The 25,791-nt window shown below is 40.8% G+C and overlaps 1 protein-coding gene across 5 annotated transcripts in view; it reads right to left on the bottom strand.

Moving 5' to 3' along the window:
* The window catches only part of LOC126260800 (ATP-dependent DNA helicase DDX11), a 302,773-nt gene that overhangs the window by 50,256 nt on the left and 226,726 nt on the right, over positions 1-25,791 (bottom strand). For all 5 annotated transcript variants that reach the window (XM_049958156.1, XM_049958158.1, XM_049958159.1 and 2 more), the window contains 2 exons: positions 10,311-10,468; positions 939-1,071 (listed from right to left, as the gene is read on the bottom strand). In XM_049958156.1, the coding sequence (XP_049814113.1) occupies positions 939-1,071; positions 10,311-10,468 (291 nt within the window). The remainder of the gene's footprint in view (positions 1-938; positions 1,072-10,310; positions 10,469-25,791) is intronic.

Raw genomic sequence — 25,791 nt, forward strand, 5'->3', positions numbered from 1 at the left:
GTCACCCATGACTATTAAATTTTCGTCTCCCTTCACTTCAAATCAGTCATAAGACTGACAACTCAAAATAAAAATCAAACAACAGAAGCTCCAGATTGGAATATCAACAATATTAAAATTAAAAAAAGATTATGCTTGTGTAAACACTTCCCTCAGGTAATCCATAATACATGGGAAGAAGTTAGGTTAATAAACTGATATATTATTCTGCCCACCTATTGTGTAAGCCTTCCTTTAACTTTAGCTTATGACTATGTCGTCTTCCCTTCATTAACTGTTCCAATTTATTGCATCTTTCAACTCAAAATACTTTAAATATCACCTACCTGAAGTTTCTGTGGGGCCAAACTACAAGAGAACTACATTAAGATATTACAGATGTCCATGTTTGCTGAATATAAGCATTTACAATGTGCTCTGTTTCAACTACATGCTCATTTATTTGTAATGCTGCCAGTCACACATTTATGATCATCTAAGATAAAAATGTCAAACTTTATATATTTGGGTGTTTCTTGTACATTTCTTTTCACTCAGATTTCTATGTGATTTGCTGCCTTTTTCCTTCACCAGCTTGGTTCATCCAAACCTGTCTCAAATTTATGCTTTGTTCTGCCAAAGAAACCTCTATTACCATTTAAGGTTCTTCACATTTTTGTAAGTTCCTGTATTCTATGAATAGTGTCTGTTTTTGTAAATAATGCTGACACAAAAAATTAACAAAGAAATAAGTCACTTAAAGACATTGTACTGACTAGTTACATAACATATTTTCAAATGAATAGTTTCCAAATGACTGCATTGTTCACATGTTATACTGAACCTGTTGCTACATACATTCATATATTTATTTTGTAATTTCTTTTCCTTACATAGCAGTTGTGAACAGCACCGTTCCAATATTCTCGACAAATACTTATGAAACTGTACTACTGTACCTGCTGCAACTTTTCCTTTAATTCCATTTTTGGAACTGGCATGGACCATTTCACTTAGAAGAGCTTTCAGACCACCTTTTTTCTCTGGGTGTATTTTCACTGTTGATTCATAAAGCTCTCCATAACGCCGAATCTGAAGTATCCAAAGTCATATGTAAATTTTCTTGTGGTGTTGTAAAAATTATAAAGATACATCACATTTAAGGAAAAGTTGTCAAGATTGCATGAGAAACAACACCCAGTTGCAGTCTGAAATGAGCTGGCAATACTGACACTGAAATGACTCAGATTTTGAACTGTTGCGAAATATCAGATTAGAAGCTGATGTTTATCTCTGTAATTCAAACATTTAATGAACTGTACAAACATGTCTGTGATTAGAGAAATAATTGATGATAATACAAGTTGTGGCATGGAGAGACAGGAATGATAAAGGTTAAAAAGAAAATAAAACATACTTTTACACCAGGGTAATGAAAAGTCCTAGGTTGAATATAAATAATGGGAGGTGAAAGGGTGATCAGTTATATATATTTGAAGCACTGAGCAGTTATTAGGCTTACAAACAAGAATGAGAACCTTTTTCACCTTTTGAACACTGTCCTACAGAGTGAGCTAACTACTGACCACTCAACATGTCATATTTTTGGAGATGTTTTGACTCATTCCACATCCTTGTGTTTACACCTGCTTGGTGATCTATTGAAAATGTATCAAAAACAAAAATAAAAAATAATAAAAATATGCTCCATGATTTTCAGATGAATACAACTGAAAAACGTTTCTTGTATACCTAACTATTGGAAGCCTTCATCTAATTTGACCAGTCAATATCTATACAGATCATTTTATATACTGCTGCAGGGTTTTCATATGCTATTACTAGCGTACATGTTTCTCAAATAATGGTTGTTGTTGTTGTTGCTGTTGTTTTGGCCATCAACCGTAAGTTTGGTTTGATTCACTTTTCCACTCCTGTTGCTCGAAAGCTACCATCATTTCAGAATGACATGTAATTCATTTTAATTATTGATAAAATTATTTAATTAGATAAATAAAAAATCTACTCACCACGCGGTGGCAGAACACACACACATAAAAGACTATTGTGATACACAAGCTTCTGGAGGCAGTGGCTCCTTCTAAGGGTGAAGAAAAAGGATTGGAGAGGTCTAGGAAAAGAGGTAGATTTTGGGAAAGTCACTCAGAACCGTGGGTCAGGGGAGACTTGCCGTACAGGATGAGAAGGAAAGACTGATTGTTGGGGACTGCATTGGATGAGACCTGAAGTTTGAAAAACCGTCCGATGCAGTCCCCAACAATCAGTCGTTCCTTCTCATCCTGTACTGTAAGTCTCCCCTGACCCATGGTTCTGAGTGACTTTCCCAAAATCTACCTCTTTTCCTAGACCTCTCCAGTCCTTTTTTTTCACTCTTCTTCCTTTCCTTTCAACCCTTCTGCCTGAAGAAGGAGACACTGTCTCCAAAAACTTGCCAACAACAACAGTCTTATGTGTGTGTGTTCCGCCCCCACTTGGTGAGTAGATTTTTTATCTATCCAATTAAATAATGTTATTAATATAATAGAGGGAAACATTCCACGTGGGAAAAATATATCTAAAAACAAAGATGATGTGACTTACCAAACGAAAGCGCTGGCAGGTCGATAGACACACAAACATACACACAAAATTCAAGCTTTCGCAACAAACTGTTGTCTCATCAGGAAAGAGGGAAGGAGAGGGAAAGACGAAAGGATGTGGGTTTTAAGGGAGAGGGTAAGGAGTCATTCCAATCCCGGGAGCGGAAAGAGTTACCTTGGGGGAAAAAAGGACGGGTATACACTCGCACACACACACACACACACACATCCATCCACACATATATAGACACAAGCAGACATATATCTATATGTCTGAGGCTAAGGAGTCATTCCAATCCCGGGAGCGGAAAGAGTTACCTTGGGGGAAAAAAGGACGGGTATACACTCGCGCACACACACACATATCCATCCACACATATATAGACACAAGCAGACATATATCTATATGTCTGAGGCTAAGGAGTCATTCCAATCCCGGGAGCGGAAAGAGTTACCTTGGGGGAAAAAAGGACGGGTATACACTCGCGCACACACACACATATCCATCCACACATATATAGACACAAGCAGACATATATCTATATGTCTGCTTGTGTCTATATATATGTGTGTGTGTGTGTGTGTGTGTGTGTGTGTGTGTGTGTGTGTGTGTGTGTGTGTGTGTACCCGTCCTTTTTTCCCCCAAGGTAACTCTTTCCGCTCCCGGGATTGGAATGACTCCTCACCCTCTCCCTTAAAACCCACATCCTTTCGTCTTTTCCTCTCCTTCCCTCTTTCCTGATGAGGCAACAGTTTGTTGCGAAAGCTTGAATTTTGTGTGTATGTTTGTGTTTGTTTGTGTGTCTATCGACCTGCCAGCGCTTTCGTTTGGTAAGTCACATCATCTTTGTTTTTAGATACAATTAAATAATGTAATTCATTTTGTAATGTGTGGTAAGCATTCTCTCCCTGTCTCTTCCTTTCTTTCATTACGTTAGATATTAGACTTTTTCTCACTGACTTGTTGCCAAGTGTTCTGATCAAGTCATCTAATCTACAATAGCCTCCTGTAACACCTACTGTCAATGTTTTGCACCCACACACAACACATAATTTACTGCAGAATAACATCACATACATGGGCAAATAACTAATTACAGTGGCTTTTACACATTCAGACATTTGATTTAATGAATGTGAAACCATACAAGACATTCATGGTGATAAAATGAAAGTTATCGATTTTACGAGTTACCAGCTTACCATTACTTAAGTAATGACTCATTTCATGACTGGTAGCTTTGACTTACATGATCCTACAAAACCTAATGGATTAAATTAAGCATGTGGCAAAAATATTGACACGATTTTGAAGAAACGGACATATGGATTTTGATGCTGGTTTCATGTCATTTGGTATTAGCTCATGGCACCCAGATAGATAGAGATTTATTTTTCGCTTACTCGCCACAGTAAAACTTACAAAGGCAAATGAGGTGAATACAGTCCGACCTCCATTGACCATTAGTTTTCTAATCATACTGCCCTTAGTGGTTTCACTTTGATCCATGAATAGCTTTAAGTAAGACGTGGAGCCACACAGAAGAAGAAGAAGAAGAAGAAGAAGAAGAAGAAGAAACCCTATAGGGTAAATTAAAAAATAACTGGTGCATTATTAAAGACAAAACAAAAATTGTGGCTTGAGTGTCATTATCCTCAAAACTGTGGTGATAAAAGTGAAAATGCATCTTAAATCAGGTCAAACATTCCAAATCAGCAAAAAAAATTCAGGATACAATGTATGTCTGATAGCTTCTGTCTTTATACACTATGTTATCAAAAGTATCTGGACAACCTCAAAAGCATATGTTTTTCATATTAGGTGCATTGTGCTGCCAACTATTTCCAGGCACTCCATGTCAGCGACCTCAGTAGTCATTAGACATTGTGAGAGAGCAGAACTGGGTGCTCTGCAGAACTCATGGACTTCGAACATGGTCAGGTGATTGGGTGTCACTTGTGCCATAAGCCTATACGCTAGATTTCCACACTCCTAAACATCCCTAGATCCACTGTTTCAGATGTGACAGTGAAGTGGTAATGTGACGGGACAGTACAACACAAAAGCATACAAGCCGACCTCGTCTGTTGACTGACAGAGACCGCCGACAGTTGAAGAGGGTCGTAATGTGTAATAGGCAGACATTTATCCAGACCATCAAACAGTAATTCCAAACTGCAACAGGTTCTGCTGCAAATACTATGACAGTTAGGCTCGTGGTGAAAAATCTTTGATTTCCTGGTCGAGTGGCTGGTCATACGCCACACACCACGCCGGTAAATGCCAAAAGATGTCTCGCTTGCTGTGAGGAGGATAAATACTGGACGATTGAACAGTGGAAAAACATTGTATGGAGTGACGAATCACAGTATACAATGTGGCGATCCAATGGCAGGATGTGGGTATGGCGAATGCCCTGTGAATGTCAACTGCTAGCATGTGTAGTGCCAACAGTAAAATTCAGAGGCACTGGTGTTATGGTGGGGTCATGTTTTTCATGAAAGGGGCTTGCACCCCTTGTTGTTTTGCATGGCACCATCACATCAAAGGCCTACATTGATGTTTTAAGTGCTTTCTGGCTTCCTACTGTTGAAGAGCAACTTGAGGATCGCAATTGCATCTTTCAACATGATCAAGCACCTGTTCATAATGTAGGGCATGTGGCATGGTGCACGACAGTAACATCCCTGTAATGGACTGGCCTGCACAGAGTCCTGACCTGAATCCTATTGAATACCTCTGGGATATTTTGGAACACTGACTTCATACCAGGCCTCACCGACCAACATCGATACTTCTCTGTGCAGCACTCCGTGAAGAATGGGTTGCCATTCCCCAACAAATCTTCCAGCACCTGATTGAATGTATGCCTGTGAGAGTGGAAGCTGTCATCAAGGTTAAGGGTGGGCCAACACCATATTGAATTCCAGCATTACCGATGGAGGGCGCCACAAAATTGTAAGTCATGTTCAGCCACGTGTCTGGATACTTTTGGTCCCATAGTGTCTGTGCAATAAAGAGCTATGGACACCTTTAAAAAAAAAAAAACAATGAAATAAAAGATACAAGCAACACAGTGAGATCAAAAGCAGTCAACAATATTGGACATTACAAGAAAATAAATTCTACAAAGTAAAACAAATAGGAAAACCAAGAGACTCTTACAGACAGGCAGTAGACACAGGAGGGTATTGTTGGAGCAAGTGTAGAGCTCCTTGGTGACAGATGACAGGTAACTATTTTTTTTTTTAAGGCAAATGCTCAATAATGTGACCAGTGATGTGTTTTAATTATTGTGGATCCAAGAAATAATTTGGACAACAACTTGAAATATGGAGTTGAGGATGGCTTCAGGCACACCACTGGATAGTCTCATCACGTTCACTCTTTTGACCTAGATCGACACACTCAACATCCCATTTTCACACATAGGATGGCCGGTCAAAAACTTCTGGAGGAAACAAGTTCTTCTATGCTATATTTCTAGACCCGCAGGAAGCAACAGACAGGGTTCAAGGACTTGTCTCTGGAAGTCCATATAGGAATGCGAGCAGTTAGCAAAGCTGTATGTTGAGCCACCAGGATCCCCTATGCAATCTTCAAGAACTAGATGAGATTAATTATAATAGTCTGGATAACAAGGCATGTTTATTAAAAGATGACCGGTTTCGAGCCTGTGATGATTGAAACCGGTCATCTTTTAGTAAACCTTTACACTACTATAATTAATTTTGAAGACTGTATTTTGATCATTGATATCTCCAGTAATGTTTTCAAAAATAACTCTATGAGAACACAAAATCAGAGATCTGCTGACTTCACTACAAGCAAGACGTCCAAGCAAGACCACAGTCTCTTGCTTATGCCTTTACCACATAATGAACACATGTAGCAGCAAACCCAGAATCTACTCTGTAGGAATCAACATGGATTCCGGAAACAGCGATCGTGTGAGACCCAACTCGCTTTATTTGTTCATGAGACCCAGAAAATATTAGATACAGGCTCCCTGGTAGATGCTATTTTCCTTGACTTCCGGAAGGCATTCGATACAGTTCCGCACTGTCGCCTGATAAACAAAGTAAGAGCCTACGGAATATCAGACCAGCTGTGTGGCTGGATTGAAGAGTTTTTAGCAAACAGAACACAGCATGTTGTTATCAATGGGGAGACATCTACAGACGTTAAAGTAACCTCTGGCGTGCCACAGGGGAGGATTATGGGACCATTGCTTTTCACAATATATATAAATGACCTAGTAGATAGTGTCGGAAGCTCCATGCGGCTTTTCGCGGATGATGCTGTAGTATACAGAGAAGTTGCAGCATTAGAAAATTGTAGCGAAATGCAGGAAGATCTGCAGCGGATAGGCACTTGGTGCAGGGAGTGGCAACTAACCCTTAACATAGACAAATGTAATGTATTGCGAATACATAGAAAGAAGGATCCTTTATTGTATGATTATATGATAGCGGAACAAACACTGGTAGCAGTTAATTCCGTAAAATATCTGGCAGTATGCGTGCGGAACAATTTGAAGTGGTTCCAGAATGAGATTTTCACTCTGCAGCGGAGTGTGCGCTGATATGAACCTTCCTGGCAGATTAAAACTGTGTGCCCGACCGAGACTCGAACTCGGGACCTTTGCCTTTCGCGGGAAAGTGCTCTACCAACTGATTAAAACTGTGTGCCCGACCGAGACACAAACTCGGGACCTTTGCCTTTCGCGGGCAAGTGCTCTACACAGTTGGTAGAGCACTTGCCCGTGAAAGGCAAAGGTCCCGAGTTCGAGTCTCGGTCGGGCACACAGTTTTAATCTGCCAGGAAGTTTCATATCAGCGCACACTCCGCTGCAGAGTGAAAATCTCATTCTGGAAACATCCCCCAGGCTGTGGCTAAGCCATGTCTCCACAATATCCTTTCCTTCAGGGGTGCTAGTTCTGCAAGGTTCGCAGGAGAGCTTCTGTAAAGTTTGGAAGGTAGGAGACGAGGTACTGGCAGATGTAAAGCTGTGAGTACCGGGCATGAGTCGTGCTTTGGTAGCTCAGTTGGTAGAGCACTTGCCCGCGAAAGGTAAAGGTCCTGAGTTCGAGTCTCAGTCGGGCACACAGTTTTAATCTGTCAGGAAGTTTCAATTTGAAGTGGAATGATCATATAAAATTAATTATTGGTAAGGCGGGTGCCAGGTTGAGATTCATTGAGAGAGTCCTTAGAAAATGTAGTCCATCAACAAAGGAGGTGGCTTACAAAACACTCGTTTGACCTATACTTGAGTATTGCTCATCAGTGTGGGATCCGTACCAGATCGGGTTGACGGAGGAGATAGAGAAGATCCAAAGAAGAACGGCGCGTTTTGTCACAGGGTTATTTGGTAACCGTGATAGCATTACGGAGATTTTTAGCAAACTCAAGTGGCAGACTCTGCAAGAGAGGCGCTCTGCATCGCGGTGTAGCTTGTTCGCCAGGTTTCGAGAGGGTGCGTTGCTGGATGAGGTATCGAATATATTGTTTCCCCCTACTTATACCCCCCGAGGAGATCACAAATGTAAAATTAGAGAGATTAGAGCGCGTACGGAGGCTTTCAGACAGTCATTCTTCCCGCGAACCATACACGGCTGGAACAGAAAAGGGAGGTAATGACCGTGGCACGTAAAGTGCCCTCCGCCACACACCGCCAGGTGGCTTGCGGAGTATTGATGTAGATGTAGAATATTAAAAATCTGACTGCTGGAAATCACCAGATGTAAGCCATTCAACTGACCACTTGGCTTTTTCATGTGACCTGGCAACATTGCCCTCTTTGATAAAAACTTCCAATGCAACATTAATGTCTGGGTGGAAGAGCTGAAGAAGACAGGAATGAAGGCATTTTGCTGGAAAAATCGAAACCATGATTACAAACAAAATGGAGAAAGAGCACATTTGAAGCAAAGGCGTAAGAACAGGTTTGTAAATTTGAGTACTTGGGCTCTATCTTCAGAGCAGAGAAGAAGATGAAAGACAAAATTAGGCAAAGAGATGGGGCAACAGGCCAACTGTCTAAAGTAGTTAAATGGAACTTCCTCACAAGAGACAGATATTGAAAGAAACAAAATTAGCTGAACTATGACTGGGAATCACGGATTGTGAGTAGCTGATCAGAAAGTCTGATACATGCAGCAGAAATGAGATACCAGAAAATAAAAGTAGGCACGACAGGATCCCAAACACAGCAATTTGGGATTTATAAATAAAGCCTCGGGAGAAACATATCAGCTGAAATGTTTTGGACATCACCCGCCAAGGTAAATAAAGTATGTGATGGTAAAGGGAGAGATGAGGACAGCCAAGAAAGATGTGGAAGTACGTAATAGTAGACACAATGCAGGAGTGAGCAAAGGCAGTAACTGCTGCTACAGAAAGGAAGAGATTGAGATTAGTTATACCTCCTACACCATGAGGTAGACTAGTGAAGTATCTCCCACACTTGTTTGTGCCCCACCCACCTTTGTTTGCAGTCAAATAGTTGCCTTTCATGACATTAATGTGCAGATAACTGTTCTGAAGAAGCAATAGATAAAGAGCAGCTATTTAGTCTAAGTAGGACAGAAGCAAGTTTCTGTTCATTTTACATCCTTTCTACCAAAGCAATAATCTTTTTTCTAAGAACTGTATTTAGTCCAACTATAGCTTTATGCAGCTAAAACACACACAGCAGACTAATCCCAGCATACAGATGTACTCTGGTAGTTACTTTCAGCATACAGATGTACTCTGGTAGTTACTTTCGACCTTAAATTTACACCTTGACTCATAAGACATTCCTAAAAATTTTCTTTCCTGGTAGGATTTACAGATCATGTACCGCAGAATGAATGGGTGAAGCAAGAAATCAATTACATACATGAACTCTAGAGAGCTCAGAAGACAGTTCTCATTAACAAGAGTGTTTATGGTACTTCTGCCATCCCACTGGTGAAACACTAGGGGCTCTACCATCCACTCCTTGGTCACTTTACCCTCAGAAGAAGGGATCCATGTTTCCACATTTAAGATTTAGGTTTATCAATTAGAGTGCCTGTGTCAGAAAAGATTATTTTTCATTCTGCATAGTTAATGCATTAATCTGTTTTACAACTCATCACTATGTAAAGCTAATTTCTGGATTATTAATTATACTGGTGGACGCCAGTCTTTATTTATTCTAAATAGATGCTTTAGTAGGCACAGTCCTACAGGAGGTGGTACACCCCTGAGGCACACAATTTTTCATATCATAGAAATAAATATTTCCGAATTTTATTTTTCTGTCTCCCTTTAAGTGCAAATGCTTTTTCGTTTAGTCCTCAATAAATATTGGCTATAAACCTTTAAACCGCATCAAGCCTAGGCATCCTTCAAATGCAAAATAGACATTTGTTACAAGTATTTTTACAAAACAATATGAATTTAGTGCAGTACTGGTCACTATTAACAAAAATCTTGGGATGTATTTATAAGATTTCTAGTAAGAAAGTGTTCCAAATTTCACAACAGTAAAGCTTGTCAATCATATCTATACCAACTTGTACAATTAAACAATATATCTGTGACTCAGCATCTCCACTATATGGTGAGTAGCAAGTATCCTTCTCATAATATTGCCAGCTTGCACAATAATAAGAAGCACAGGCGAAATTTGAACCCAGGTAAACCAATTTGTTTTAATCAAAATATCCTAATCAAAATGTCACAAATCAGCATGGTATTACCTTATGTGCCAGCTTACTCTTCTTGCAAAATTGCAGTAACACGTATGGATTGATATTATCAATTTCTGCAAATAACAGAAAATCTGTTAGTGTATACATCTTCTCTTCTGCAGCTCGCAAACCAGTACTGACATCAGGATGGTGACCAGGCCTACCACCTGAAAAATGGTATTAAAATTCACAAACTGAAAATACTTTCTTACACAAGGTAGACCCTCAGGAATATCGTAAAACCATTTTCATAACCATTTTAAAGACAGAACACACTGAAAACACTGGCAAGAAATTATTCCACCAGAAAGAAAAAAATACATTGGGCAGGGTTTGATTTAGGCTACATTCTGTGTAAGTTACATAAACAACTGACAGTACACAACACTTTCAGGTGACAAAATAGCACACGTACAGTTATGTTAGTGGCCTATGTGGGTGACATTTGTGTTGCTTCCTGCCTTCCATTATAATGGGCAGCATTTAGATTCAAATCTGTCTGAGTATTGTCACTATACCCCACACAACAGGCAATGATGAGAAAACTTTGAGCTAGTTCTAAGCAAGAATTTGCTAAATTTTCCCAAAACATTTGTATTAGTATAGCCCAACTTTTGTGGGACAAGAGGCATAAAATTTACCATAACTAATTTATGTCTAATCAATAGTGCATGGTTGTGAGCAAGTTAGTGGACGAACAACTAGAAGTATCGCTTTTATTTATTTTCTCTCTTTTTAAATAAGAATATTAAGATCAAAGGCATTCCTGCATATGATGAAGGTTGGGTTTTATTTTTAAAACACACACATCTTTCATTTATCTTCACTTATTTAAACTCATCTGAGGAATTTTGTTGCTGTTTGGATTTTACAGCTGTAATAATAATAATAATAATAATAATAATAATAATAATAATAACACAGACTGGCTGCTGAAAGTTTGTGGTCACATAAGAAAACAGTTCTGTAAACCGTTTACTGAATAGCTGAATTTATGCAGAGCCATTACAGAGCACTTCAAGAATTTAAATAGTCATCATCTCTACTGCGGATATAAATGTGCCCATTGTGGTATATTTTTCATATAGTATTCCTCTGTCACTCAAATTTCCTGTTTAAGGCCAATTTTTAAGCCGCACTCTCAAGCAATATCATTTGTACCTCAGTGTAAGTTATCAGTCAGCTTATAAGCTGAACTTGTAGCAGCGATTTGTTGCTCGTACATGGGACACCAAACATGTCAACCAATGATGCTGTTGCTAGAAGCTGTAAAGCTGCGTAATCAGAGGTCGCACATTGTTAGTTGCTTTTGTAGTCCATCTAGGGGGTGATCTTATGTTGGGTATAAATTCCTTAGACAGACTGGTGGTGGGAAAAAGAGAGAAACTGACTAGGGACAGACTGATGGTGAGGAACAGAACCATTCACAAAACAGGCATTGTATATTATGTGACTGTACAATGTGTCAAAGGGAAGTTTCCAGAGATGAATTCATAAGGAGCCTTATGTATGAGAATTTTTCAGCTCTGTTAATGGTGGCCATACCATTAATATTCCTGTGAAACGTAAACTATAAAAGTGAACTAATCATCCACTCTATTTCATCCTGTTCCAGCTTATTTTGTCTGTTGTTGTTCTTTCTCTTTTCCTTTCACGAAAGTATGCCCAATCAGTGTGGCAATTTCTATTCTTATACCTCCTGAATCTGTCCATCACTGTGCCATGCAATTTTCTTCAAATGCCACATTCTGCCTTCTTATACACTCTTCTGTCTGCACATCTAGCTTGTAATATGGCTTCACCCCTTCTTTCAGTTCTAGTTATTTAATATGCCCTGCTAATAGCTGACAGCACCTAGTGATTTTTCTGACTAGAACTCTTGTGTGATGATGGAGCATGTCCATTTGTTACGGTAACTCAATTAACTAGCAAAAAGAAACGCCATACAATGGATTCACAGAACACTATATAAGTTACTTTATCCTATCCTATAGGATGTTTCTAACATTGGCATACAATTACAGAGCATTAACCAAATAATAATTAGAGATAGTTAACAACCTTCATATGATGAATAATGATAATTTCTTCAAATATCATACTCTCGGTCTGGCTTTTTAATACCAACAGCGACATTTATTTTATATTATTGTAGCTGTTTCCCCACAAATTTTATACATAGTTTACCAGTGTTAATCAAATATTAAAGCTTAATTGACATTACTCTCAGCAGTCAAGTAATTTTTGTTTCATTTTACATTATTTATAATTTTACAGGTGAATGTAATGTGATATGTTGGAAGCTTCCACCTCCACTTCAAGCTAAAGTCTGTGGACATAGATGTCTCAAGTTTAATTTAGGCAGTCAGAATGTATTTAGTTGGGAGGCAGATCATTTGCAGGTAAACACTGGAATGTTAAGAGCTGTGACCCTGAGCACAGTACCCACACAATGTATATGTTCCATTTAAACACAGCTTGATTATTAATTTCAATTTAATTAGATAATACTATGCAGTAGTTAATATTCAACAATTCACAATGAACCTAACACATAACGCTTATTCAAGAAGCATTTAAATGCTAACAGTTACAGTTACAAACACGTATTTTCACTATGGTCAGTGTCATTCTGGATCGTCTGTCATTAAAAACACAAAAATTTAGATGAAACAGCATTTATGGCAATTACTGTTTATCATTCACCTGCAGTTGTTAACTTGAAACACTTCATAAACTTTAAACTAAAACAACACTTCTGTAATTGCTCCTTATCACCATATTTTCATCTGTGTTACTAGTTAATATTCTCTCTCTCTCTCTCATCACATTTTCCCTGCTTTACAATCACTTACATTAATCTAACATTTAATATTCTTTAATAATCCATGTAATGCCATTCCTCAAAATTCTGACTACCTCCACTCATTCATTCATTAATGTACCATAGATTCATCAAGAACTTTCAGGAACATGGAACAAATCAAGGTACTTATTAACTTATTAACATAAGACAAGGGCAGCATAGAAATTTAATCTGTACCTTGTATTATCAGTAAATTATCACCATACTGCCAAATGCTATTCGCACTTGTGACACTTAAATGTAATTGAGTAAATTAGTAAGGAAACTGCTACTTTGAAAAACCTGTTGCTTCCTCAGTTTTATTGCATACCTGCTACTTATCTCATATTAGTAGCTTAATATTTGCTTGATTACAGTGTCATTTTTCAAAGAAAATGTTTTTACAACTTGTAGTACATTATCATTTTGTAACACATACTGCTAGATAGGAGCTTGTTGAATACTTTACCACCAGAGTACATAACTCCATTATGAGTCCTGGGCAAGAAGGATAATCCACAAGAAAGTTATTTCTGCATTTTGTATTGCAAATGTGTAAGTTACAGTTCCGTTGGAATTGATTTTTATTATAAGCAACAAAAACCATTAAGGAGTAAATGTATCGGGAAGTTGGTGTAAAAATTTCATGATCCTTGAAATGGCTTCTGCGAGATGCACGATTCTCTACAAGATGCACAAATATCAACTTAACATATTATTCTACTGCTTGCTTCTGCTGAACAAACATTTTGTTTACTTCTTTATTAATTTATTTTTCCTTTGCTCCATTTTAGCTAGTTATACAGCTGGACCACAAGGAATTTTACACCTTGTGCAGTGCTGAAAGGTCACTATTAACGCAATAGCTGCTGGGAATTCATAGGAGTCAAATGGTTCCAAAGACACATTAGCAATGGAAGGAATCAAACCCAACCAAGAAATTTAGTGGAACATCTGTACAAAACCGGATTTTGGTTTTGCACAGATGTTCTCTCTTCGTGTGCATCATGCAGTTATTTCACAGTTTCGTTTTGTTCCTGCCATTGCTGACGCAGCTTCGGAACAACTGGGCTCCTGTGTTGGACCTCCAGTTCTGCACATGCGAGTTTGGGCGGTCTTCCGTGGACATGATCTGTGCACTACGTATGAGCTGTATTTGTGTCCTGGTCGCTTCTGTGGTTGGCTCACCGCACTTGCTGGTAAGCTGGATGTATTTGGGGATTCTATCCATTTCGTTCGATTGCCATCATTTTCATCTTATGGTTTCATCTTTCCTCGTGTTCTAGTAATTGACGCTGCAGCACTTTGATACAGTCAAGCTAAGGTTATTTGTTATTGTAAACTTTGTACATTCTTTAGGTTCACCTGTTCTGCACCCATTTGCCAGCAGCTGCCGTGGTTTGATTAGCTGAAATGGATTACTACAGTTGTGGTTGTGCCACCTAGCAAGTGACCAGTAAATAATGTATGCTCATAAAGTCCAACACATTTTATACTACTAAAGCAAGTTCACAAGATTTGTTTCATTTCACATTAAAAAAAAAGAATTTAACAAGATACATAGGACATCCACAGTAAGTAAATTATGACTGCACCTGTATTCCATTAGTCATATTACAGTGCATGGTGATGGGAACTTTGGATACCTCTACATTTCCCCCTTTCCTGTACCATACATGAACAGCAAGCAGAAGGAACAACTGTTCAGTGTGCATAAGGAACACTTGGTGATAATACTGCCTTGTTCTCAGAATTTCAGCAGTAAACCTTCCCAATGTGACACAGTTAATTAGAATTATTCCATCTGTTTATGACTTCAACTGCTGCTAACAAATAATTTTCTTTTTTCTACTTGCTTATTTCTTAAATCTTGTACATTTTCCAAGTAGTATACATGTGGCAGTGTTCGAATATTCCAAAACACTAAACTACTTCCCAATCAGATTCATTATTCAACATAACATTTCTGATGTGCTGATTCTAATGCTGCACTTAGTTTTACTGCAAAACCATTTAATTAAAAGCTGGATCTAACTGAAAATTCCATCTCATTAAGGAATAAGAAAAGCCTTGAGGGTTAGTATGTGTTTCTGGGCATAGTGACACATAAAGACTGGCAGTTCATATTTCAAACAACACATCTAAAATTCTGCAAAACTAATAATTTACGAGATAATTAATATTCAGTTCAGAACTAGCTTCATTTTCCATTGTAGATTTTGCTTCTATGCTCATTACAATCCAACCTTTGCCATTATATATTTGCATATTTGAATTTTGTGCACAAAATGGCATACTTCATTAAAAAATAAGCACTTAATTAAGATTTTTGCATAATTTATAGTAATTTTTAATATGGCGTTTGTATTTGTAAGTCAGGTATTCCTCACACAGATGCCCAAAACAACTCTAGAAACGTTCAAAACCATCACATTTTTCACTAACCGAACTTTTGCCAATACTTTTTTGCCTGAATCTGACATAGCCATTTTTCAAACCTTCCTGAAGTTTCCAATCTTCAAATATTTGGACATCACTCAAAATCTACAGTCTATGCCCAGTCTCGATTGAGCCAACGAACGTTTAACACCTATGTCGAGCACACTCCTGGTGTTCACTCACTCAACCACTGTGCGCAATCTGTTTACAAAAATATATGTATCAGCATCTGAAAAAAATCAGTAATGTCGATGTCTCAGTTGGGTCGGTCGGGTCAGTCGGTCGGTCAGTGTGACAAACAGCGAGGTCATCCGCCCCAAGATCTAAGGTGGCAGAAACTAAGGGGGGATCAACATCAGCAGCACAGTTCAGTCCAGTCAACGAGAAACAAAAAAGCCAAACGAAGAGGCAGAAGGAACATTGGGATGACAGGAAGAGTAAAGAACAGGAGGGGGGAGGGTTGGAGATGAGAAGGGGCAAGAGAAGGGGGCACCCTAGAGGCACTATACACACTGGGACACCATTACTGCCACCCAGGGGAGGAAGACACAAGAAAAGGGGGAAACAAAATGGCACAAAAGCCCAGACAGAACATAAGGAAATAAGGGGGGAATTTGTGGCCAGCACAGAGACAAAGATGAAGGCCTCCCAAACCAGCACCAACATTAACCAAGGTACTCCAATTCCGGAAGGAAATTCAAGTACTTAAATCTCGGAGGACAAACCACTTTCATAAAGAAAGCTGAGGACGAACGTAACCATGCGAGATTCATCTGCTAACACCTGAGACAAGGAGAGGATGAGGGCATATTTAGTGTGAAGGGCCAAAACGAAGGGACTGTCCAGCAAAATATGGATCACTGTGAAGGGGGCCCCTTAACTACAAAATGGTGGGGGGAGGCTCATTTTGGTGTAAATAAACAAGGGTCAACCTGGTATGGCTGATATGAAGATGGCACAGAGGACACTAGATTCTCACTGGTAGGGGTGGGGAGAAGAATGCCACATGGCAGGAATCCCCTTAATCACACGACCCTACCAGGGACAGCCCACAACTGCAGGAAAAGGAATCTGAAGTGAAGTCACAAATCCATCCCTGCAGGGGTCATGGAAAATGAAGGTAAATGATGCCATGACCCTCCCCCAGCTGGAAGATCGAGAAGCTCATTACCTGGGGTATCCTCATGGCCAGGAACCCAAAGGAAATCAACTGAATAAGCAGCACGGTCAAGATAGCAAGAATGTTGCGGATGGCTCAGGGACCAAGAGGCAGCGGGAAAAACACCATATGATAGCATGAAGGCCGCTCATCAGGTACTTGTGTAACAAAACTTGGGTGAGAAAGGGCAGTTTAATAAAGTAGAGGGACCTGTAAATGGCTATCAGTTCCATGGTAAATACCCCACACTCGGGAGGCAAGAGATGATCTGTGCCAAAAGAAGACATGAAGGCATATCTAGTGTGATTCCACGTTTAAAGCCATCAGCGTAAAAAACAATAGCATCCTGAAACTCTCATATGAGCAGGTGGAAAAAAACAACAGAACACCATCAGAGCAATGAAGGCTTTAAAACCCCATAAGTATCCATCCAAAACGGGGGCTGAGGAACTAATGAGAATTCGAGGGGAGAGCCTGTTCAGGAGAGAAAGTGGGGAACAGAACACAGAGGGAAGACTGAAATCATGGCAGAGAGAAGCGAGGCACAGCCCAATGGTAAACCCACCCGCAGGTGGGCAACGGGCAGGCGAAATCCTGAAGCCACAAAAAAAGAATAGAAGAGGAAAGGTGAGCAGGGAAAGTACAGAGAGTGATTGTATAGAAAACCAGGAGCTGGGACCATTGAACCCCGTCCTAACATCAAACATGAGCCTATCAACAGAGTTAGTGCGTAAGGCACCAGTTGCCAAACAGATACCACAAAGGTGGATCAGGTCCAAGAGGAGCAGTGTGGAAGGGGAAGCTGAGCCATAAACTTGACTACTATAGTTTGGCTAGGACAGAACTAAGGCCCAATAAAGGTGGAGAAGAGTCTAACGATCTGTGCCCCAAGATGTGTGGGCAAGGAAGCAAATGAATAGTGTTTACAGAAACAGCCAATCTTCAGAAGGCAGATTTGGGGCAACCAAGTAAGCTTGTTATCAAAAAGAAGACCCAAGAAACGGAACTGGGGAACCACTGTCTGGCGTTGGGCATCGATGTAAAGCTGCAGATAGGGATGGACCATAGTGCAGCAACAGAAATGCCCCATCCACATTCTAAGGGGGATAACAGAAAACCATGAGAGAGTGTCCACACAGAAGTGCCCAAGATGGCAATCTGGAGCTGTTGCCCTGTAGAGGTCACAGAGTGGAAACTAGTCCAAATATAGAGATCATCCTCAGACAAAACAGGGGTGACCAATGATCCGACAGAGGCCACGAGCCCATTAATATCAACGAGGAAAAAAAGAACACTTACATGGAAATCTGTGGAATGCCATTCCCCTGGGTCCACAGAAAGCTGAGAATGGTGCCAACCCCACTCAGAATGACCAGTGAGACAGGATCTGGCGAATAAATATCGGGAGAGGATCCTGGATACCCCACTCATGGAGTGTAAATAAGATGTGATGGCACCAAGGTGTGCTGTAGGCCTTACACAGATCACAGAAAACTGCAACAAAATGGCGGTGCTGAGAAAAGACCGGTCAAACTGTGGTTTCCACCAGATCCTTACCAGGCTTAAGGACGGTAACCACAGAGGGGAAGGCATCTAGGAGCCAAATGCAGTTCAACACTCAGAGGAGCTATTGCTGTTGTGGAGGACTGAAGCATTAAAGCAATTGGTTATGGGTGGAACTGGGCCCATGGGCTGAAGCATGGGAAAAGGAGAAGGCCAGAAGAAGTTCCCTTTCAGTAAAAGGTTCACTGTAGGATTCTGGCTGAAAGGGGTAAAACATAAGTGGGAAGCTTCATACCACTGGTTCCAGAGGAGGAAGGTAGTCTGATAGGAGGCTGCAGGCTTTCAGATTAAAATGAAAGATGTGGTGGTGGCCCTTAACTATATACCCTCCGACTCAAGAGTTGTAACATTAAAAGTTTTGGCTGGTTTCGTTGTCTAGGGGCTGGGATACGTAGTTGCCACATTACAGGCCAAATACTGCTGAGTATACAGTATACGATAAGAATACACACATGAATCGAATGGTCGAAGGTTTCTATCACTCGGCAATTGCTAATTATGAAAATAACACATAAATTTATAAATGAAAGATCACAATTAAATAAAATCTGCAGGTACTATCTTAACGACTCTAAATGACGAGTACGATAGTAGAAGTACTTTTGAGAATGCGGTATATTTCTGCAAAACACTTAATGGTGTCGATGGTCCAGCAATTAAATAAAATATAAGTTGAATAACAGGGAAACAATAGATTCCTACTGCATGTAGTTAGTTATGAATAACAACATAGCTCGCAAGATATTCTCTTTTAAATGCACACTACACCTTCACTGCAGAAGCTACGGAAATCACACAAGAACACAGGTCAGCACTCCGAAATATTTATATTCTCTGCGACCATGCGCAAACTGCTCCACTGTCCAAGTATTTCCGCCGACTGTGCATCCAATGCGCTGTATTGTCTGCGTCCAGCACTCATATCCTGTGCCGTACTGTCCAGAACTGCCGCACTGCTAGAATTCCCTCCCATTCAGTCTCCCCATGCACAAGCGCTGTGATTGGCTAGAGTGCTCCTGCCATATTTTCGAGCCAACGCACCCACACACATATTTAAGCACATACGAAATAATGGATTTACATTTAAATACTTGAAATTAAATAAATATTTCTACAGCTGGACCATAAACACACTCTAATACACATTATTAAATAAATAAACATATATCAAAAGAAATAGAACAACAGGTAGGCCAGTAGCCTAATGTCTCTGTGCTTTCTAAAACACAGTAAATATTTAACCAATTTCTTCATGAATAGTATACATTGGATATGAACAAAGACATAGATGAATAAATATATTTATAAGCATGATGCTACCATTTTTTCGTGTAAGTGTGGAGTACTTATGGCCTGACGCGATCGATAGTAATCGGCCACTCTGACCTCCAATAACTCATATACTATTCGAGTTACATGTCTGTAATTCACTCCAATTTAGGTTTACACTAATAGCTTTCTACGAACACATCGATCGACAAAATCGGATGAAGCGTTTATATTTTGGAAATTCATTTCTGGGTGTTACTTTTAGAATTTACCGTCAAATACTAAACTTTAAACTAATAAATGTATGGAAAATCTGATTACACCATCAGAATCATAGAGCAAATAATAGAAATGTACATGTTTCTTTTTGAGGTACCATGATTGATATGGCTACTATTAATTTCTATACAAACTGTGAAATGTCTGCCATTAAGGTTTCACAAAGTCCGCCATCTTTGGCACATAGACATCTCCTTCATCGACGTAAAGCATCATCCTCGTCACAGTGGAATTCCCGGCCACACGGCTGGACCATGCGCTCGGACTACCCCTCTCGTCCGGCTAACGTTTGGCACCACATGTTTGCTAATGAGCTCGACCCTGCCGCGCGGCCCAAGTGGTGGCCGTCAACTCTGAACTTAGAATATTTCCAGGGCGCCACAACTCGCCCATTACCTCACAATGTGAATGCAAAATGGGTCGCAATGTGTTGTAGTAGAACATATGGATCCGTATAAAGGTCAACTGGGAGGATAACATCCAGGATGGAAAACTGACATTGGCAGCCTTGTAGTGTGCCGGGTGTCACCAACATGGATGGGATGACATCCATAAATAAGAGGTCAGAATCAGGTTGGAAGGGGGATGGGCACACTGAGGGGGGAGGGGGCTTTGTTCCAGGACTTATGTTCCTCCTCCTCCTCCTTCTCCCCCTCCTCATTCATTCATTCATAGGTCGAGGAGGGCAGAGCTCAGAGAAAAAGCAGGCTTCAGAGAGACCTGAAACTGAAAGAGTGGGGGGCGACCTTGGGGCACATGGAACTGAGGCTCCTGCGGCTGACTTGTGGCATCAGGCCTCCAGTTGGGGAGACCCTGGGGAAAGAGGTCCTGAGAGGACTGGGATAAGGAGAAGGGAGGATGGGAAAAAGATGTAACAGAGGCAAAGTTGGATGTCACAGACACAGGGTTAAGGAGGTCATATTTCTGACAAGACTCACTGCAGGGTATACGATCCAGGGACTTCTATTCCTGTACCTTCTTATAAACTGGAGAATCTGGCAAATGTAGAAACTGATGGCCGTGACAATTAACACCCACAGGTGGCGGAACATGGACTCCCCTCATGGAGTAGGTGTCCACTTTCACCACACAATGTGTCCACTATACAGCAAGAGGACAGGCCTAACACTCAAAACACCGAGTGCCAGAATAAAGGCACTGGTACCTATGCAACTGCCCATATGGCCTTTCTGAACATGCTGAACAAAATGAAGGCTCTGCTGTTCCAGATTGGTTCTAAGCTCCTCACCAGTTTGAAGGATGAGGTCCCTATGAAAATGGCACCCTGAACTACATTCAAAAACTGGTGAAGAGTAATGGAGACAAGGATGTCACCAAGATGGTCACAGGCGTGAAGGGCCTCAGACTGGGCACCAGAAGAAGTTTGATCAACAGCGAACTCGACCAGATGTTACTAAGACAGTCCACTTCGCCAAACTTGTCTCCAATATTTTCCACGAAAAATAATGACCAGGTGGAAGTGTCCCTGTCAGTCCTGCTGCAGACCAGGTAGCATGGAAAGGGTTTCACCCCAAGCCAGTGAGACTGGCCCTCTCCCAGGGGGTAGTCAGGGAAGGAAAGGGGGCATGGGCACAAGACAAAGCATTAAAGGATCCATTCCCAATTAAGGAGATTGACATAGAAGAACAGTCACTGTTTTGCAGCCTAATGTGTTTCTTACGCAAAGCATCCACCCTGATACCACTCACTATGACCAGAGGCTCTCCCTGTGGGCACCATCCATCCACAGCAGGGGCCATCTGGAATGGCAGCCATTGCTGGTAGTTCCAACACTCCAGGGCAGCCATTGCTGGTAGTTCCAATGCTCCAGGATGATAAGCAACCACCCCTGAGATAGCAGCTCAGGTATCAGAAGTGTGATGCCTGCATTGTCAGGGGCTCAGCCGATAAGGTACCTAATTAGCCCACTATACGGACTGGCTACCATGCTGGCTATACAAATTAAATGACAACGGCGTTGAGGAAAAGATCAAAGAGGCAGTAAAGCCACACGCCAAAGACACTCCGTCAAAAATTTTTTGCAGTTTTTTTCTGAGCATTTGGTTAAGGCAGGTTCCTTCGAGCACAGTGTAAATTGCAGCAGCTGAATATTTCTGAGAAGTACGATTTCACTGCTGTGCACTGAACATTTGTGGGTTACCAGGCTGAATACACATTCCATCGAGCACTTTGACTTTTCCATAGAAAAGCCAATTACGTGTCAAGTTGCTCAAGGACTCAACCTGCACTTTTCTTATGGATAATTGTACTTTTTGCCATTGTTATTGTATAATTTGTAATCTATGAAAGAACTAAAACAAATAAGAAAACCTAACCTTGAAGCCTGGTATTTTTTAGCATGTGTTATCCTTTAAGATATATCAAACACAAATGTGCCAGTAAAATTTTAAATGATAGCATAAATAGCTGGTCAAGGGCCTGAAATTTTTCTGATTGACCGGACCTCAAGGTGTTATAAAGTGTCAAACACTCCATGATTTACGAAATTCATTGCACATTCTCACACATAACATAATTTGTCTTGCAATAAAAGGAAATTTCCTTTGAAAGAAACATTTCTAAAATCACCATTCACAATATTTTCCCATGAACTGTTAGAAACATAAACAGTTGTGACGTTACGCACATCGAAAGCAGTCTACTGTTACAAAATATTGCATAGTCTTCGTCCTAAAGTGTTTGATACCTTTAGCTGTCCACAGACGCTTGCATGTGCACTGTGTTTTGCTGTTGCAAATAGCACATTTTCTTTGCAACTAACGTTTTATGTTGGGGTTGTTCTCTTGTTATGTTTCACTGCTGCAGTCTTATTCCACAGTAGTTGGCTAAAGTGAAATTCTTTAGAGTATCAGTTCTTATCAGTCAAAGTCACATAAATTGAACTGAAAACTAAGATAATGAAAAATTCCCAGAATCCTAAAAAAATTCCCCAGATATTTCCTGGACGAAAAAATTTCTTTGGTTTTCCTGGATTTCCCAGTTGTCCTGGTGTGTCTACACCCTGTTCTTCCCCAGCTGGCTCACACTACACAGAGACAAAATTAAGAATGAGAGGTGAAACCCCAAAAACGAAAGGTGAAGACAAAAAGAAGAGGAACAAAACCTTCAGAGATAGCAGAACCCAGGAGGATAGTTGGACTGACGTAAGCAAGAACAAGAGAGGGGAAGACAGAGGTAGAGGCAAAGAAGCAAGGATAAGGAGGCAGGAGCACAAGGCTGGGAGTGCAGCCCAGGAACGACGAAAAAGGCGCAATAGTTCGGGGCCACATGTGAGCCATGCACAAACTCACAAAAGCGCTATGCCCTGGGAGTGCTGTTGTTGGTAGGACATTTGGACTATCATCGTCATTGGAATAAGTGATTGTTGAGAGTGTTGACTTTCATTCAGGACTGAGTGAACTATTGCAGTACACTTCTATCTGGTGGGTTACTGCAAGACAGTAGTGTATGTGAACTGTGAAGTTTAGTGTAACTATTAACTGTGTTCTATGCCTCATTAATTACTTTGTTTAGTGACTTGTTAGAGCTACCATTGGTTCTTAGAGTTTTATTAACTTGTGCTTCAAAGACTTTATAATTTATTCAAAGAATTCTGCCACTGAACTCTTGGCTATTTGTGAGTACCAATCTAATTTATTTAGCTTTTAATCTAATCAAGCTGGAAAGTTGATCATCGTCCCAACAACAGAACTTTAACGGATAATAAATGTATGAAGGAATGAAATCAAAATTGTGGTTGTATGTACACTGTTGCACAAACACTAATCAATACTCAATAAAATGGACTGCCACAGCCCCACTTGCTGCAACTAGCCAATGTTTACAGCAAGCTCTCTGGTATATTTACTGATGATGAGCCTGTTCTTTGTGGTTTTCTCCTGGACTATAATTTGGACTTGGTTGTTACCTACTGTTGATATTTGGCTAGCACACAGACTTCCCTGCCTGCCCAATGTGGTACTGGTTGGTTGGTTTGATTTGTAAACGGATCAAACTACTTGGTCATTGGTCCCTTGTTCCATTGAACCAAGTCCCTGGGATAAAACGGTACACACCACAGGAGTTCTAGATCGCAAAAAAGAGAGAGGGAGAGGGGGGGGGGGGAGAGAGAGAGAGAGAGAGAGAGAGAGAGAGAGAGAGAGAGAGAGAGAGAGAGAGAGAGAGAGAGAGAGGAGAAGAAGAAGAAGAAGAGCAAGCTGAACACACTAGAGACAACAGAAGACAAGAAAAGCACAGACATGCAAGAAACAGACAGAAGAGCTTAAGACAGTAGAGCAGATGTCCTGGGCTGGCTCATCACGAGGATAAAAAAGGATGAGCCAGCCACTCTGCAACACATTAAAATCAAAATCACTAACCTAAAAGTACTAGGGTACAAAGCACATGGTGACAAAGAACAGGAACTAAAACTTAAACTGAAGAATAAAAACTGGCGTCACGTAGAAAAGGTGCCGTGGAGGCATCGTCTCCTAAAATCAAAGGAAGGGAGTCAGGGAGATTAAAATTCCATCTCAGAGAGGCTAAATGTGGACAGTCCACCAAAAGGTGGACCACTGTCAAACGGAAACCGCAGCGACAACATGGTGGGGCCTCACGCCGGAGAAGATAGCCACGTGTCAGCCAAGTGTGGCCAATGTGAAGGCGGCAGAGGATCACAGAGTCCCTGCGATAAGCCCGCAGAGAAGACTTCCACTCATTTGTGTGCTCCTTGATGGCACAGTGTTTATTGGGCGTAACTAAGCTGTGCCATTCAGCATCCCAAATCCCGAGAACTTTGCGGCGTAACACTGATCGGAGGTCACGTTCAGGTATACCAATCTCCAAAAGTGGCTTAAGAGTGGCCTGTTTTGCCAGCCTGTCAACAAGCTCATTTCCTGGGATTTCAACATGCCCCGGGGTCCATACAAAGACCGCTGAACGACCAGATCGTTCGAGGGCATAAACTGACTCCTGGATAGTTGCTACCAGAGGATGGCGTGGGTAGCACTGATCAATGGCCTGTAAACCACTCAACGAATCACTGGAGACAGGTAGGACACACCAGGGCAGGAACAAATATGCTCAAGAGCACAAAAGACTGCCACCAGCTCGGCAGTGAAGATACTGCAGCCATCTGGCAAGGAGCACTGTTCGATACGCTATGTGCTGAGTGAGCATAGGCAAAGCCTACGCAACCATCAACCAGCGAGCCGTCGGTATAGATGACTTCAGAACCTTGGGACGCATCAAGGATCGATAAGAAGTGACTGCAGAGTGCCTCAGGAGAAACAGAGTCCTTATTGAAGCGCGAAAGGTCCAGTCATAGTTTCGGCCGAGGCATACACCACGGGGGCGTATAATTTGGTAATCTCTTCACTTGCTGTTCAGCCAATAGCTGTGTTTTCAGTGGCGAACCAATGGCATGTGGGTGCACTGAGAGCACGGTGTGCAATCAAGTGCTTCCCAGTTGAACCGACAAACTGTTTTCTCCTGCAGCCATGTATGAGTCATTCACCAGACTTCCAGAGTACTGTGTTAGCTAAGAGGTATCCACCTGGAGGAAGTTTTTTGTTTTGTGTATTTCCACTTGTGTCAGAAACTATTGCTGTCTGTGATTTGTTTGTAAATGGTTTGTGCTTAATAAAATCCGTGTTGCTGAAGAACAATATGTAACATCAATTCCATCTGATTTTTGTATGCAACACAGTTTTGCTTCCCTCAATAGGAAACAGAAGTTTGTGTGTGTGTGTGTGTGTGTGTGTGTGTGAGAGAGAGAGAGAGAGAGAGAGAGAGAGAGAGAGAGAGAGAGAGAGAGCACTATATATACTAGCTTGAAATAACATACATTATTGTTGGAGTCACGAACAATGGTGGTAGAGTTTAGGCTCATTTTACACACTTTTTTTTGACGTCACACATTTTTCAACAGCCAATGG

Source organism: Schistocerca nitens, chromosome 5, assembly GCF_023898315.1.
Source record: "Schistocerca nitens isolate TAMUIC-IGC-003100 chromosome 5, iqSchNite1.1, whole genome shotgun sequence".
NCBI classification, from domain to species: domain Eukaryota; kingdom Metazoa; phylum Arthropoda; class Insecta; order Orthoptera; family Acrididae; genus Schistocerca; species Schistocerca nitens.